At 41.3% G+C, this 13517-nt stretch overlaps 1 protein-coding gene across 1 annotated transcript in view; it reads right to left on the bottom strand.

Moving 5' to 3' along the window:
• EYS (eyes shut homolog) overlaps positions 1–13517 on the bottom strand; it is a 1424867-nt gene that overhangs the window by 24802 nt on the left and 1386548 nt on the right. Inside the window, exon 38 of the mRNA XM_058554077.1 lies at positions 9368–9540. Within this exon, the coding sequence (XP_058410060.1) occupies positions 9368–9540 (173 nt within the window). The remainder of the gene's footprint in view (positions 1–9367; positions 9541–13517) is intronic.

Here is a 13517-nt window from a genome sequence, read left to right as displayed (position 1 = left end):
GGTATTCTCCACGTTTTTTGAAGCAGAATTTGGGGGTTTGAACCGATGCCAAGTTAAATGTTTTCATTTTCATAATAAAACATCAACTTTGTCTACCTATAAATCTGGAAATTAAAGCATGTAATGATCCTTTCAATCAATAACCAGGATACCCGGACTTCTACAGGGATCTTAATTTTTAATTTTTTGCTAAGCTTTGACTATCAAAAGCTTGGCTGAGGCAATTAATATCCAAGAGTAACGGTCAATGAAAATGTTAAATAATTATTTCTCAAGACAACTGACTATTACTCCAGTAACATGTATGGGGGATCAGAATTTGCCATCCCAAAATGTGTCTCCCTGGCTTGATTATTTTTTTTTTTTTTTTTTTTTTTTTTTTTTTTTTTTTTTGTGAGGAGATCAGCCCTGAGCTAACATCCGCCAATCCTCCTCTTTTTTTGCTGAGGAAGACGGCCCTGAGCTAACATCGGTGCCTATCTTCCTCCACTTTATATGGGACGCCGCCACAGCATGGCTTACCAAGCAGTGCGTCGGTGCGCGCCCGGGATCCGAACCAGCGAACCCCGGGCCGCCGCAGCGGAGCGCGCGCACTTAACCGCTTGCGCCACCGGGCCGGCCCCCCTGGCTTGATTATTTTTAAGAACAAGAGACTCAGAAAGAAACTTTGACCTTTCCCCTAACTGCCTAAAAGAATTTAAGATAGAAGGCCTGTCCCAGGAAAGAGCTCTTACCATAGATAACTCTGGGTGTGGTAAACTGGGAGGAACCTTGCTAGGCCCATTTTTATCAAAGTTCTCTCTCGGGTCCCATTGTCTACAGAGGGCCCAGAAAACATTGTTCACCAAACATTGGTTTTTCCATCTCCATGTAAATTTCCTTCCTCCCCTTTAAAGTCCCAAACCACTACCCCCAACATCCTCCATTGTCTTTAACTAAAGATGGTATTTAAGATGGTGGCTTCTACCATTTTGGCGAGTTACTCAGTTTTCCTGGGTTTCTCCCATGTATCCATGTTATTAAACTTTGTTTGATTTTCTCCTGTTATTCTGTCTCATGTCAATTTAATTCTTGGACCAGCCAGAAGGACCTAGAGGGTAGAGGGATACTTCTTCCTCCCCTACACATGCCAGATCATTAGAAATCTATTCATTTAGCTTTAACATAATTATCTTTACAAACTATGGCTTAATATTACACTCTGAGACTTAATTGTGTGTCAACATAAGAAATGGCCATATACATAATGTCTCTTCATTTTCTAAAAAATTGTCTTCAAAAATAACATATATTATGCTGTTTAATTTCATTTTTTTTTTAATTGGAGCTTGCTCAATACATTTTATTGTAGTTCAGTGCCAGGACACAGCCCTCCGTCCTTAATGTGGTGACTGTGATGCTGTCTTTGTTAGGCCATAACTGAGTAGTAACCTATTGTATTTTATGTTTTACTTTGACTTCCAGGAAACTGAAAGCTAATTTTATATTCAGTTGCATCCTGTGTTTTAGAGCAGCCTTGTTTTGTCTTGCTTGTCCTTTCCTTCCAGTCTCTCCCCTTCTCTTCTCCTCTCTTTCTTTTCTTTCCTTGGGAGGAGGGCATATTTTGTCTTTCTACCACCATCTTGGCTACTTTTCAAATGTATATATCTTTTACTGTGAGCTCTCTCTTACCCTATTTGGAAATGTCATAAATAATAAAGTCAGCCACTGAGTCAAGTAACTTGTGTAGGAAGATTTATGGCTGTTTCAGGAGTCTCAAAGACTTATTTACAGAAGGCCTGGGAGACTACATTGATTATACACGTGTGTCATCCAGGTTTTAAATCTTAAATGATCATCACCCACTTCACAAATGTTAATTGAGCATGATTTATGTGAAAGGCACACCCTCTAGCTCAGCAAGCAAGTCCTGTTGAGTTTTTATCTGGTGTTCCTTACATTGGTCTCTTCTCTTCTGTTCTCAGAGGTATTTTAATAATTTAGACCTTACCTGGTATAAATTCCCTTTTCATATGAAGAGATTTACTCACATTTGCAAGTGCATCCTTCCATTCTTTGCCATGCTTTGCTGACGTGGTTCTCTTAGGAGAGCTACCTCACCATCCAGTAGGGGTCTGTCCAAAGCTCACCCATCCTTTGATACCTAATTTAATTTCATCGCTTTCTAATGCCTACTCAGGTCCCAGTAGGCAGAAGTAATGCTTGTATTGTGTCATTTGTATTGTGTCTAGCAATTAAAGCATTCAATACCCTGGGATATTTCTTCCTCTTTTCCCTGAACCATTATTTAAATTACACATTACTATTTAATTTTCATAGACATTTGCCTGCTCTCCACCTAAATTGTCAGCTCTTTGAAAGGAGGTACCCTATCTGATAGTGCTTGGAATTGCTTGATTTAATTTCAGTGAAAACCAGGGCTGGGCGGACCATGAAGTATCCTTGGCATCAAGAGATTGTCTAAGTAGCTTGAACAATTTGCCTGTTTCATTCAAAATGCCAGCTTGTGTGTGGGTTTCTTTACCTTAGGGAATGAGAAATGAGTGGAAGGAAAATTACACCATGGATGCAAAGAATGTAAGAAAAATGAAAACATTTTCAATATTTTCTAGGCTAAAAGTTAAAAACACACATAATATGGAATCTCATTTGGCTAGATGTCAATGATATGCGATAGCTAGAATTTAGTAGTATTAAAACTATTCTAAGAAAAAAAGCAATTTACCAACAATGTGGGGAAAAGTCAATTGAGAGAAGAGATTTTATGATTCAAGAAAGGTTATATGTGTAGTTGTAAATCATAAATTCTAACACACACAAAAAAGCAAACGAGCAAGATTTGAGTGTCTGAGAAAAAACACTGGACATATTGTCTATCTTGCAAAATATTTGTAAAACAAAATCCTGCTAGAATATTTTAATGACCAATGTGGATTGCAAAATATTCTACCTTGGTTTATCCCATTATGATTTCTTTTTAAATTAAGATCAATAGTCCTTGTGAAATATCCAACCCAGATGCTACTGTTTGCTGACAACCCTCCTTCATGTTCAGTTTAATTTTTAGACTTGGCTTAGGGCCCTGAGGTGTTTAAAGAACACACATGTGAGCTGGTTCCTGGATCAGACAACGTGAACATTGTGGATTCCTGCACTTCTGGAACTGGGCTCAGATATCTTGAATCACTTTTGGTGCCTGTGACCCTTAAAGCCACTGGATTCAAGTGGCCTGTGTTGTTTTACTTATCGCAACACCAAAGCTCAGTGGGATTCCAAGGAGTGTGAGGTAGGGCCAGAGTGAAAAGAAAATATGCCAATCAGGATTTCTCCTTCGCTTGTCTTTAAATGGATTTTTCTTCCTGTCAGCTATAGGTGGATGTTGTAAGGGACTTGAAAGATCACTTTTCCCATTAGTCATACATCTTAAGAGTAAGGGAGAGATGAAATCAGATTTCACTACTTAAATTATAACGTTGGCATAGAAATGTTCCCCCGGGTATGTACACACACTTTAAAATACTTAAAACTATTTAACATACTGGGAGAAGGACATTTTATTAACCAGTTTTGCATACCATAGACTGCACAAGTTTCTAATTATTTCATGTGACTGCTAGTTTTTATATTTAGATTATGAAATATAACCAGTTCTGTGTAGTGGGAAACTCACTGGATTGGCAGTGAAGACCTAAACTCTCAGTCCAGCTCATTCATAGTTTTGATTTTCACTTCTTTCAAGGTAAAAGAGTTGGAATTAGGTGATTTTAAAGGATCTTTTCAACCCTAACCTTATTTAAATACAGATTTTAGTTGTGAAGTTATTTGGTTTTTAATGATTCTGTTCCCCTCTATTGGGCTTTCTTAGACAACTGGAGTATGATAGTTGTTGATAAATGTTACTTCTGCATCATTAGTTCCTATGCCTTATTTACTTAAGGAACGGCCATTACAAGGGACTGGCAAGATCTAAAAGTAGAGTCTTTTTGAACTTGTTGTGATATACTGAGCTTATATTTACTAACTCATTAGTAAGTACCCACTAATAACTGGATTGAGAGTCAGGAGACTTGATTCTGAGACTTTTGGTACCTCATTTCACTTCTCTGAGCATTCGTTTCCTCACTTATAAATTGGTACTGTTAGACTAGAAGATGATTGGTAATGGCCTATGATTCTACACCCCTGGAACTTCCTACACCAAAATGTGTATTTAATCTATAATATAGTTGAATTATTTTATTAAGAATGTTGGTCTGAGTTCTGGATCTTGAAAACAAGGGGATAAAATAATACTCTATGTTTTATAGCACTTTATACGTAATAAAGAACTTTTATATACATTACCTCATATGAATTCTGTTAGGTAGGCAAAATGATACTCACACATCAGCGAGGGTCCCGGCAGTAAACAGATGGCGCACTCATCTAGGGCAATTTGAAAAGAACAGCCTAAAAGGACCATTTACAAAGGTGTGGGCAGGGTTTAGGAAAATAACCGGAGATAGAATGGTACCTTGGAGTTAGTCTCCATGGGGAGCTGTTTCCACTCCTAGGCCTGAAGTTGAAGAAGGTGAGGACCTCCTGAAAGAAGCTGTGTCCTTGGGTAAAGGTAAATTTTGGCGACCTAGTGGTGAGCAGTCTAGGGGAATAAATACCCTGTCTCACTCTCCTCTTGTCCTCTGATCTCCTGCTGGTGACTTCTATCGGCCAAACTCAACTGAAAGTGTGCCCATGGACACAATCCATCTGAGAGGGCCTCTAGAGTACAGAGCAGGGGGAGGGTGAGAGTGCAATGCGGGAGGGTGGGGCAAATGGGGAGCAGCTGGCACACTTAATATTGCCATTTTACAGATAATGAAACTGAGGTTCAGAGATAATGACGCAGCAGACACTGAATTGCTGGTTACTAGAAGCAGCAGGACTTAAACTACAGTTTTCCACTTCTTAGGCTCATATTTACAATCTTCAGGAGCTTCTTATTTTCTTAGCATGAAACTAAAATTCTTTACCATGTTTTCCAAGGCTCTACCTGGTCTGGCTTCTGCTTGCCTTGCCAAGTTCATCTTATGATGCCATCTCCTATGCTGGGAAAACTGGCTGCCTTTCCCTCCATCAAACATGTAACATTATTTTGCTGTTTCTAGATTTAGCCTCGGCCTAAGGCCTCGCCCCTCGTGCTTTCACACATGGCTCATTCTTGCTAGACATCAGCTCAGATGTCATTTGGAGGCCTTTCCTGACCATCCCACCTAAAACCTACTCTTCCAATGACTTTCCATCTCCTCTTCCCCTTTATTTCCTTTATGGCATTAACTCAATCTGTATTTGTCCTCATTGATTGATGTACGTGTAATTTGCCTGCCTCCTATTAGGATGTGATTTCTATGGAGGCAGAGCACCCGTCTATCTTATTAAGGCTGTATTCCAACACTTGGTCTGGAACTAGAAAACAATGTTAACGAATTAGCAAATAAGACACACATTGCTCCAAGGGGAGGAGAAAAGAACGAAGAATACTAATGCTAGGCAGTATTTTGAGGCAAATGACATACTTTAGCCATCCTTACCCACCACAGCTTCTTTAGGTTTGCCAATCAATTGCATTTTGATTTCTTGTCATTCAGAGATTATGAACTTGAGTTTTGATTCTTATTGGTGGTCGGGCTTATTTACAATAAAGATGGCCATAAAACTTGGCAGGTGTACAGTCAAACTGATTTCCTTTTCAAGACCTCAGGTTTCTTGGAATGAGGAAACAGAAGAGGAAGAAGGAAAGAGCACATATTAGTTAGGAATTTGTAAGTGTAAGGATGCTGGTACTGGATATCATCTTGGTAATTTATATACCAGTTTATAACACAATAAAGGTGAATTGAACCTCTTCTTCTACATTCTAAGGGCCCTTACCTTGGTCAACTGAGTAGAAATTATGATTGCCTGTCACAGATGGCCATTGGTTATGATGCGACTGGGAACAAACTATGGGAATAAGAAAAATGCATCCATTGACAAGGCACAGGAGTGCACTGCTGCCCGGTCTTAGTGGCCTGATTGCTATCTGTTTTGTTTTTTCAATTAAATTTTAGTACTGTAGCAACTATATTGGAAAATTGCCAAGTCAATGGAAGTAAGGAAAACAGACCTTCTATAGATTTAAGTTTTTGTCATTTCTGATCAAACTCTCTCTCCGTTATTTTTCCTTCACCACAAATATAGTTTATAGTTCTTAAAATCAACTTTATTATAGAAAAATAACTTTGAGAATGTAAAACTCTATAGTCCCATCCCCCACGTAATAATTTTTCGCATCAAAACAACTGCATTTATGATATAATTTTCTATAACTTTTTTTTTTGTGTGAAGAGATCAGCCCTGTGCTAACATCTGCCAATCCTCCTCTTTTTTTGCTGAGGAAGACTGGCCCTGGGCTAACATCCGTGCCCATCTTCCTCCACTTTATATGGGATGCCGCCACAGCATGGCTTGACAAGTGGTGTGTCGGTGCGCCCCCGGGATCTGAACCGGCGAACCCCGGGCCAGTGCTGCAGAGCACGCACGCTTAACTGCTAGCACCACCGGGCCGGCCCTCTATAACTTTTCTTTTAAAGGAGCCAAACTCTTATTTCTTTAGTCAACTTTGTATTTAGAATTCTGAGAATGACACAATTTTTCTGGCACCTTTTATCAAACATTCTAGACTCTCTTTCTATGAAATAATTTCATTACTGTCACTATTTCTCTGTCTATTATCTCTCTTTCTCTCTCTTTACCTACCTATGTCATCTCTCTATAATATCTGTTTGTATACATACCAATATCATCTACTTAGATACATACACACACACCCCCAAACAAGCTTTGAGTTAATCCCGCAGGCTTTCATTATTTGAGCCTTTAAGATTCAAAAACCTGGCTTGCTCTATGGTTATTATCACTAGACTTATGTTAACTTGTCCAGTTATTTCTTTCAGTTTCTAATAGCTGTTCTTTGGGGAATAATAGAGGTGCACAATCTCAGCAAAGTTTTGAGTACTTTGCTGTTCACTGAAGTCAAGAACTATTTCTTGAAAACTATCACAATCAGTTTTTATTATTTTAGAACTTTTAAGTTAAAATGTATAACAGATATCTTTTGCTCTGCACTATATGATGGGTTCTAGAGATCCAACAACAATGGACAAAAACAGGCATGGTCGCTGCCCTCAGTTTTATGAGAGAGATTCAGGGAAGGCTTCTCTAAAGGAGTAAGGTCTGAGTTGAAATCTGAAGGACAAATAAGTGTTAGCCGTGTGTGGAGGGAAAGATGGAAGCATTGTAGGCAGAGGAAAGAATGTGTAAAATCCTTATTCCAGGAGAGAATGTGGCATATTCCAGGGACTAAGAACTGCCAATTTTTAAAGATCAAGATCTGTCTCTAATGTCTTTATGAAAGAGACTGACTTCCGTAAGCCAGACACAAGACTCCATCTCATTATTTCATAGTCACACCTTATGACATGACTAAAAATTTCTTTCAGTAAATCACTAGCATTCCAACTCTCGAAAGTCTTCTGTTTATCAACACTTTTGAGTTTTGGAGGAGAGTTAAACACACATAGAATCTCAAAGAACATAGGATGAAAAGTGTTTGCATTAATATATTTGATGAAGTGATGTGAGAGAGATTAAATTTGTTCTTACCATGCATATGAATGTGACATTACAGTAAACCCCACATTATGCACAGGTGCATGTAACACAATGGTGATTAGCTTCTGTGCTCCTACCCCAGCCTCTGTTCCTAAACAGGGGAAGTAGAGGCTACGGCTTTACCCTCCAGGTGGAGGGTGAGGTAGGATAGAGAAATAGTAGGTTATCCAGTCTCAGGAAGCCAGGAGATAGCAGGTGGATTCCCATGTCCCCTTATTTCTCTGGCTTAATCCCTCTGATTCCTTAACTGGCAGTTTCCTGAATTCCCCGCCACACTGTTCTGGAAGTCCCGACCAGCCCCAAGATCCAGAATCATCCCTATTGATATTTAAGCTGAAGAGGACCACAGCCACCAGGTGGCAGCAAACTGAAGCAGGAGCGGGGCTCACTGGGGTTGGGCAGGGGGAGTCTGACTGACTGACCAGGCAGGTTCCCTCAGGCCATGCTGTTAGCCTCACAGTAACACAGCTGCGCCTGTTACACCAGTGAATTTTTAGGACTCTGAGTATGGTGTTATGAAGGTCTTCTTTTATACCACCTTTGCTGTGATACACCAAATATGACAATATGAAATATGAAGTACTGAGTTATGGAAGATGTGTGACTTGAGACATGAAACTGCACAGGCTTTTCTGGTTTTCTCCATCGCCCCCTTTTCCAATGTCCCCATTTAGACCGTGGGTTTTGTGGTCGTTTTTCGCCCTTGGAGTTCTTAGAGCTTTAGCAGAGGATTCTGGTGTGATTGAGGAGATTTAAAGGTGGCTGCATTCCACTAACGCTCCCATCCATCTCGCCTAGAAGAGGGCTGGGCTGGGGAAGGCAGTCAGGGAAATTACGGAGGAGATGAACGCATGAAATGCATGTGGGGTTCTTGCTTGCAATGTGGGGATGATGGGCAGTAGAGAACCACAATCCTTCCCTTGCCGGTGTTAGCTGTGTGGTAGTCCGTGTAGATGAGTTTGTGCTATCTGGCTATGAGGAGGACAGTCAAGGATGACTTTGATCCATCTCTATTTAGGAGAGAAGGAACAAGACTGCCCTGCTCCACCTACCCTCCTCCCACCCTACAGTGTGTCTGTAATGAGAAGGAAATCCAGAAGATCTTTAGCAAAGGGGAGATAGCTGAGATCTGGAAGTACCCTACAGCCCACGTGGGGAGCGCTCAGGAGACTGCCTGGTGGGGAGGATATTATCAGTCATAAAGTACAGGGAAGAACAGGAAAGCAGATGAGACCTAGAAAATTGAAAGCTCCTTATTGTTCCCACTGGACTTGGGGCCATTTCTCCCCTCAAAGTTCTCTTCTTCCGCACTTGAGCTGATGTACCTGCCTTGTGGTACTCCTGAGGGTTCTGAGTCAAGGGGAAGGTACAGAAGGGAGAAGTTCAAAGATGGAAACTTGTTCTGGAATTGAGCTATGGACCTAAGCTCACTTGATTGGGCTGCATTTAGCACAAAACGTCTAGACTAAACAGACAGGGGGTTTAGAGTTAATAAAGCAATTCTAGAAATAAAGCTGTACTTTTGCACTACTGAACTTTGAGTACTATTTTATCTGTGAAATATACTGGGGAGAGAAGAGAGCAGACTCTTATTTTTATAGGTATTTCATTTTACTTTCCCCAAAGGAAATTAATCTAGTTAAATTTGTGGATGGCGTGAGTTGAAATTCTGCCCCACCTTGTTCACAGTAGAGTCCAGTGGTTCCTAGAGGGCAATGACAGGTGTATCCGTGAGGCAACGACACACAAGTGGCTCCTTTGCTACAGTTGTGTGGAGGGTCGTGTTCAGGGTCACAGGTAGAAACTGTCTCCGTGCAGAATGCTCCTTTCCACCCCGAGGGACAGTCACAGCTGCAGGTCAAGAAAGAAGACGGCCTGATTTGAGCACTTGAGCAGAGATGGATGTACACCTGTGTGGCATCCTGATGTTAACTTGGCAATTTGGACTGAGGTTCCAAGATGGAAAAGATTTTATATATCAAAGCGAATTGTGATTCAAACTACGAAGATCCAAATTGTCAAAGGAAAAAGTTGAAAAAAATTGTCAAAAAAAAAAAATAACTGGTTAGGGGGTTACTGGACTGCAATCAAGGATTTAAAGAGGTTCAGCATGTGGAAATTGAAAGAGAACATTATGAGAATCATTTCTTTGGACAAAACAGCATTGTAAGTTCCTCTCCCCACCTCCACACCACCACCAAGGGGGAAGGCTGGGAACGGAGTTGCTGTCTTCTAACCTCAAGCCTAGAGAAAAGAAGTTCAGCTTGATAATTGCTCCCTGACATTGGTGAACACGTAGCCCTAGGCCCTGGGGCTGCAGAAGGAACTGCAGGCCCTCCAGAGCTGAGGCAAATGGTAGTGGATCCCGAGGACAGGTTGTGGCATGCTGAGTTAGGATCAGCTTGGGAACACATAAAATGGATCTTTGGGGCCAGCCTGGTGATGTAGGGGTTAAGTTCGTGTGCTGTGCTTTGGCGGCCCAGCGTTCGAGGGTTCAGATCCTGGGTGTGGACCTACACACTGCTTATCAAGCCGTGCTGTGGCAGCGTCCCATATACAAAATAGAGGAAGATAGGCACAGATGTTAGCTCAGGGACCATCTTCCTGAAGCAAAAAGAGGAAGATTGGCAACAGATGTTAGCTCTGGGCCAGTCCTCCTCACCAAAAAAAGAAAAAAGGATCTTTCCCAGAGTGTGTTCTGGTAGCTGAAGAGACCCCGGCACTAAGAGGCAGTCAGTTTATGGCGGGGCAGAATCTGGGGGTAAGGGAGGTACCCAGTTCACAGAGAGATCTGGTCTGGGTTTATAATTTTATAATTTTATTTATTTATTTATTTTTTCCCCCAAAGCCCCAGTAGATAGCTACATGTCATAGCGGCACATCCCTCCAGCTGCTGCATGTGGGACGCGGCCCCAGCACGGCCAGAGAAGCGGCGCGTCAGTGTGCGCCCAGGATCCGAACCCGGGCCACCAGCAGCAGAGCGCGAGCACCCAACCACCAAGCCACGGGGCCGGCCCTGGTCTGGGTTTAGAGAGTGATATTGGGGGGCGCCCAGCAGGGGAGTCTCTGATGGACCCACTGAAGATAAAATGCAGGGCACCTAATTAAATTTAAATGTCAGATAAACCAGGGATAATGTTTTAGTATGTCTTATGCAATACTTGAATTTCAGACAAGCATTATTTGAGATATAGTAAAAAATTATTTGTTGTTTATCTGGAATTCAAATTTATCTGGGTGTCCAGTATTACTTTTTTCCCTAAATCTGGCAATCCTGCACTAAGGGCACATGAGAGAAAAGGTTAGCTTTCAATCCCGGCCAGGCCCAGAGAGCACTAAGCAATCAGACAACGGTGCGAATTAAGGAAGCCGGTTCCAGGATGTGGTGAGGTGCGGAGGCAGAAACCACTAGGCTGGGGAGAGACAGCAGTAGCCGTCATACCTCCTTCTGAAACCTGCCGTTCATGTGATAAGCTGGGGCTGGGTTAGGGCAACAGCCTTGAAGAGTGAAGTGTTGTTAGTATTTTGAAGTGGACCCTTTGAGTTAATGAATTGAGAGTGTATTTGTGAATTAAAGTGTCTATTAGTCAAGTCGAAGCAGAAAATTCAACGGACCTCCCGATGTTTTAATGTTTTAAGGACCAAGAAAAGGATGACTCCTCTTAAGCAGGTTTAAAAAGAGAGTGAGAAACAAAAGTAATTTTCCTTTACGAATACATCATGAGTCCTGGGTCACACGTGCTCTCAGTTCATTACAATGGTCTTTATTTACTGGTAAACTAGAGACATAGATGACATTAACAGCACTGCTGGGTTGTTGAAAAGTGTCACCAACAGTACAGTTTCTAACGAGAGCAAGTCAAGATGAGGCAGGCAGAAAACAGAAGTATCATAAATTCTATTTTTTCTTTTGGCTGGAAGAATCCTCACAGATTCTGCGAATTAAAGGCAGCTCATACAGTCCCCTCTAAGTGGATCAACCTGTAGATACATTATATACCACATAGAGGAGGAGGTAAGGATGATGATCGCTCTTTCCACAAACATTATTAACAATCTTTATCATTTTATAGAAACAATAGGTAAGAGCTTCGTAAAATTGAGAGGAAATACAAAGAAGAAAATCAAAATCACTTGTAACTTCTGACCACGGTGATGCTGACCTTTTTCCAGCACTTAGCATCTATCTTTCCACTACTTCTTCTAAGCAAATTTTAACATCAGTAAAGCTGAGAAAATTGGATATTCACATGTAAAAGAATGAAACTAGACCCCTATCTTACATTGCTCACAAAAATTAACTCAAAATGGATTAAAGACGTGCATGTAAGAACTGCCGCCGTAACACTCCTAGAAGAAGAGAGAGGTTTTAGTTTTGCTTGTTTTTACACTTCATATAATGCAATGATCTTGTATATACTCACCGACCGCGTTTCACTCAGGATTATGCTTTTGGGATCCACCCATGTGGATGCGTGCAGCTGTTGCGTTTACTGTCATGCCATATAACTTGATGGCAGAAGTTCATATTTTTTGTGTAGTTGAAATTTCAATATTTTCGTTTATGGTTTGCATTTTTTTGCGACTTACTTGAGAAATCTTTCCCTTGGGCCGGCCCCCTGGCGTAGCGGTTAAGTGCGTGCACTCCGCTGCTGGCGGCCTGGGTTTGGATCCCCGGCGCGCAGCGAGGCACCGATTGTCAGACCATGCTGTGGCTGCGGCCCGTATAAAGTGGAGGAAGATGGGCACGGATGTTAGCCCAGGGCCAGTCTTCCTCAGCAAAAAGAGGAGGATTGGCATGGATGTTAGCTCAGGGCTGATCTTCCTCACAAACAAACAAACAAAACAAATCTTTCCCTATTCCGAGATCAGAAAGACATTATTTTATGTTGTTTCCTAAAACTATTATAGCTTTTTCCTTTTACATTTGTCTTAATACATCTGAAATTATTTTTTGTGTTTGACATGGGGTAGAGATCCGATTACAGTTTTCCACATGGATAACCAATAGACCCAGCACTCTTTATTGAATAGTTCATCCTTCTCCACTGACAGGCCATGTCCGTTTATGCACAGCCTCTGCCTCTCTCTCCTGTTCCACTAATCTGTTGGTCTAACCTTGTGCCGATATCACACTGTCTTAATTTCTCCGGCTAACAGGTCTCGATATCTAGGATGGCAAGTTCTGCTGTTTGGTTTTCTGTTCAGGGGTGTCTTGGCTCTTCTTAGCCCTTTGCTTTTTCACAGCTCTCCCCTTCAACTAGTCCCAAGTTCAAGATAGGCAGATTTCCAGCTTTCTCCTTGTGTAAGATGGGGCTTATTTTTCATTTATTCTTACACAGAGGGTGTGGCTCTTGGGGGTCCCAGGCCCGTGAGGAGTCTCCTGTTAGATAACGCCCTCCGACAGTCCTTAGCCTGAGTTGGGTCCACTGCCACCTGTGCAGCCCTCAACGGGTAAGTGCACAGAGCTCCAGGGACTAGCAGGAACTCAGGGAGGAATCCAACTTTGATGCTTACTTTCTAGTCTTGCTTTCATTTCATTCTGCTCCAAAAATGTATTGTTTTTACTTTAGGGAACAGGTTGTGAAAGTATACATTTTATATTTTATTCAGTTTGAGTATTTTCATTTGGGAGGATTGTTCAGGGTATATAATCTCCTATACTTCCACAAATAGAACTCCCTATAAATACCCTTTTAAAAAAAATAAATAAAACATAATATTTAGAAATATCTTTCCATATTCATTAACTTCTCTTCCCCAGCCTCATATTTGATGGTTGAATATTATTTTCCCGAATTGATGAAATACACTTTATTCTTGTGGTC

Source organism: Diceros bicornis, chromosome 14, assembly GCF_020826845.1.
Source record: "Diceros bicornis minor isolate mBicDic1 chromosome 14, mDicBic1.mat.cur, whole genome shotgun sequence".
NCBI classification, from domain to species: domain Eukaryota; kingdom Metazoa; phylum Chordata; class Mammalia; order Perissodactyla; family Rhinocerotidae; genus Diceros; species Diceros bicornis.
The sequence above is the reverse complement of the archived record's forward strand: the minus strand, read 5'-3'. Positions and strand labels throughout refer to the sequence as shown.